This window comes from Merops nubicus, unplaced genomic scaffold (genome assembly GCF_000691845.1).
Source record: "Merops nubicus isolate BGI_N331 unplaced genomic scaffold, ASM69184v1 scaffold34523, whole genome shotgun sequence".
Lineage (NCBI taxonomy): Eukaryota > Metazoa > Chordata > Aves > Coraciiformes > Meropidae > Merops > Merops nubicus.
In genome coordinates, this window is record NW_008600191.1 from 74 (window position 1) to 3787 (window position 3714).

The window sequence follows — 3714 nt, forward strand, 5'->3', positions numbered from 1 at the left end:
CCTTCCCAGAGCTCCCCTGCACGCTCTGCCCAGGGAACAGCCCCACGGGGGTGGCAGGACCCCTCTTACCTTTGCCCCTGGCACGTGTCCTCGCCGATGCTGGCATTGGTGGCCGTGGGAGCGTGTCCTCAGTGCACAGCCCCTCTCTGTGAGGAGCCCGGTCCCGCATGGGCGAGGGCTGATGAGCTGCACCAGGGACAAGGAACCCCAGGTGTGGTGCCTGATGCCAGGGTGACCGACAGTCCTCACAGCATCCCTCTTCCCACAGGCTGTGAAACGTTTCCTGAAGCTGGAGTGCAAATGCCACGGGGTCAGCGGCTCCTGCACACTAAGGACTTGTTGGCTGGCAATGTCAGATTTTCGAAAAACAGGAGACTACCTGAGGAAGAAATACAATGGGGCCATCCAGGTGACAATGAACCAGGATGGCACTGGCTTCACAGTGGCCAACAAGAACTTTAGGAAACCCACAAAAACAGATCTGGTGTATTTTGAGAACTCACCCGATTACTGCGTGATGGACAAGTCAGCAGGTAAAAACCAAAGCTCCAGTCGCTGCCCAAAAGCAGCACTTCCTCCCCTCCTGGCAGGCAGCTCCCAACTAGCCCAGCCTGGAAGGACTGCTTTGGGCTGCCCCACCGAGCCCCATTTCCCCCTGGGGGGTCACTCAGGCCCTCGGCGGGTGTCGGTGCTCAGTGGCATGCTGGGTCCCCACAGCACCTCACACCTGTGCAGACAGCACTGGGTTTGTCCAAGATCCCCAGGTTTTACACCAAAGATGATGCCCAGGCAGGGTGCCCAGGATCACGTCCGGGCACGTTCAGAATCTCTCCAGATCTTACCCAAATCTAACCCCTAGGAACAACTGCGGGGCAGGGGGTGGCGGAAGCGTCTGAGGAGGGGGAGGAGGAACACCCTGACCCGCTCTCGCTTCCTCCCCAGGCTCCCTGGGCACGGCCGGTCGCGTGTGCAACAAGGCGTCCCGCGGGACGGACGGCTGCGAGGTGATGTGCTGCGGGCGGGGGTACGACACCACCCGCGTCACCCGCGTCACCAAGTGCGAGTGCAAGTTCCACTGGTGCTGCGCTGTGCGCTGCAAGGAGTGCGAGGACACTGTGGACGTGCACACGTGTAAGGCACCGAAACGGGCCGAGTGGTTGGACCAGACCTGAGGAGAGGGGAGCAGAGGGAAGGATCCACGGCCACCCCCCTTGCAGTTCTTAAAACTCTGTGCCCCGAGGGCCATGACATTCTGGGAGCTGTAGTTCAGCTGCATGGCTTTTATTTAATTAATTCTGCAAAGCACTAAAGAAAGGACTACATTTCCCAGGAGGTACTGTGGACCCTTCTACTTGCTCAGCAAAACTAATCCCCTACCTAGGAGGAGTCTGCAATCCTTGCTTAAACTGTGAACCTGCTGTTGCCCGTTGTCCTCTCGTCAACGGGACGGTGCGACAGGCCGGGGGGACCGGCGGTGAGGCGCGGTGGCTGAGGAGCCTGCACCTCCCCGGAGAGTCTGCGCTGCAGTAAAGATTCACCAGCGAAAATCCCCTGTGCAGAACAACCCACCCCTGCAGGACGCGCCCGCGCGGTGACTGCTCGGCACGGGCAGTGCCAGGGTGCTGCGAGCGGGATCCCCGGCCCCGGCACGGTCCTGAGCAGCCCCAGCACCCCACAGCAGCCCCCCCACCAGGCTTCTCCCGGGTCCCCAGCGAAGGCGACGGGCGGAGCTGTAAGCTGGGACTGAGCCTGCGTGGCTGCACCAAGAGCGGGGCCACCCCCCGATGCTGCAGACACGGAGGGCTGGAGAAAGCAACCGGAATCTGTGAACTTCCTGGTAGGTTCTAAGTCAGCAGATACCACAGCGTCTCTGTAAAACTCACCTCTATGTTGTGTATACTGCTTATTATTTTAAGTCAAAATTCATTATAAACCTATATCAGAAAATCACGCTCTTTGCTTTTTGAATTCCTGCACACCTGGTTGGACGTGTCCCCACAGCCCCTGGGATTTCTTCTGCCTGCTCACCCGCAGCTCCCGCAGACCTAGAGCACAGAATTTAGGACCCTCCCCCCCAGAGTTACCTGTTGCTTCCCACAAAGCGGAGCCCTGGCACCCAGCAGCACAGCCCCTGGGGGGCCCTTCACAAGCAGCAGCACGCTCCAGGACACCCAGTGATGCAGCACTGGGTCGAGGAGGAGACGCTGGGTTAGCTTCCAAACATTTCCCATCAAAAATACCTAAACCAAACACCCACAACTTAAACTATGAGCTAAAACTGAAGCTGATGAGAGGAGGGGCAGGCAGCTGCAGAGCCTGCAGAGATCAACCCCTCTCATCTCTAGACAGTTCCTCAATTCTTTTTTCCCCCCAGCTTGGTCAGTGCTTTATTCAGTGCACAGGGTGTTTTACAGAGTCTGGTCAAAACGTACCCACCCACACAAACAGTCCCTGCACCAGTCAGACAGCTGAACCTGGGAACTAAACTGACCCAGGTTCAGAACAAACCAACCAACCACCCAAACCTTGATCATCGCAGCTCCTGAGCATATCCTGAGGCTGACCAGGGTGCTTCCACACATCCCTCCCAGAGCTCAGCTGCACATTGCCCCAGGCAGGCTGTGCTTTCTCTCTGAGCCACTTTTCCTAACGCTGACGATCGCCGTGCTGATGAGCAGGTAAGGACGTTTCACACACTCAGAGAAATTTTTCATTTAAGTTAGAAGCTCACAACAACAACAGAAGGACAAGTCAACAGGAGCATTCCCCTGCTGGTGCCTTCAGCTGGGTCTCCTTTCCCAGGGCGACTGCTGCCAGAGGGGCTGGAGAAGCTGCCCCAGGGCCGGGGCTCTCCCGGCAGCAGCAGCCAGATGTGTGGGCAGAGGGAGCTGAGCAGCTACAGCGGCGATGGCTGAAGGAGGGTCAAAGTAGCAGGATGGGATTAAAGCAAAGAAGATTATTCTGGTCCTAAGCCACCCCCTGGCTACTGCACCAAGAGCATCTCTGAACAGGGATTTCACCCAGTGGCCCTAGGAAATGCTAGTTTAAGTGGTGAGAGAAAATAACTTTGAAAATTGCTTTGATGGCAATGGCTCAAAGAATTTGAAGAGCCTGCCATGGGTCAGATCAGAGCACCTTGCTCCATGCCAGACCACTGAGACTGCTCAGGCAGAAAAAAAGAGCAGAGCTGCTGCAGAGCCACAGACAAGCACAAAGGTGACATTTTAACAGAGCTCTCAAAGCAGACAGAGGAATCCCACCTCCCCGCTGCCCCTTCCTTCCATGACTAAACCATCTCCCTTTTGACTCCTCTGCTGACAGCACGAGAGGTCTGAGCGGCACCTTTCACCCTCTCTGCTCTCGGAGAATTTGCACTCAACTGGTGTTTACCTGGGAGGCTCCCAGGTTTCACCCCAGGCCCTTCAAAGCCCTCTGAATTCCAAGGAGAGGCAATTCCCCTGAAGACTTGCTCCGCCCCAGCAGCGCCAGGGGATGCCGGCAGGTGAGCGGGAGGTCTGGGCCTGGCGAAGGCACTTCCAGCCCACTGGCTAATCTGCCAGGGAGAGCTCCCTCATTCATCTTCATTACTGCTCCACCTACCATTAATTTACGACAGACTTTTAAAAAAGTGCTGCCCCCTCGGCAATCAATCCAGCCAAGCTTCCCTCCCAGAACAGGACACGCTCCGTGGGCTGGGAGGGACCCAGAGCCTGG

General features: G+C 57.2%; 1 protein-coding gene across 1 annotated transcript; it reads left to right on the forward strand.

The window, feature by feature from the left end:
- Nucleotides 1–268: 268 nt before the first annotated feature.
- Nucleotides 269–1211, forward strand: LOC103770380 (protein Wnt-2b; the record flags this gene model as incomplete). The annotated part of the gene is made up of 2 exons (XM_008937638.1): nt 269–533; nt 943–1211. Coding segments are annotated over 2 exons (495 nt in total), but the record flags the coding sequence as incomplete, so codon positions are not given.
- Nucleotides 1212–3714: the final 2503 nt, after the last annotated feature.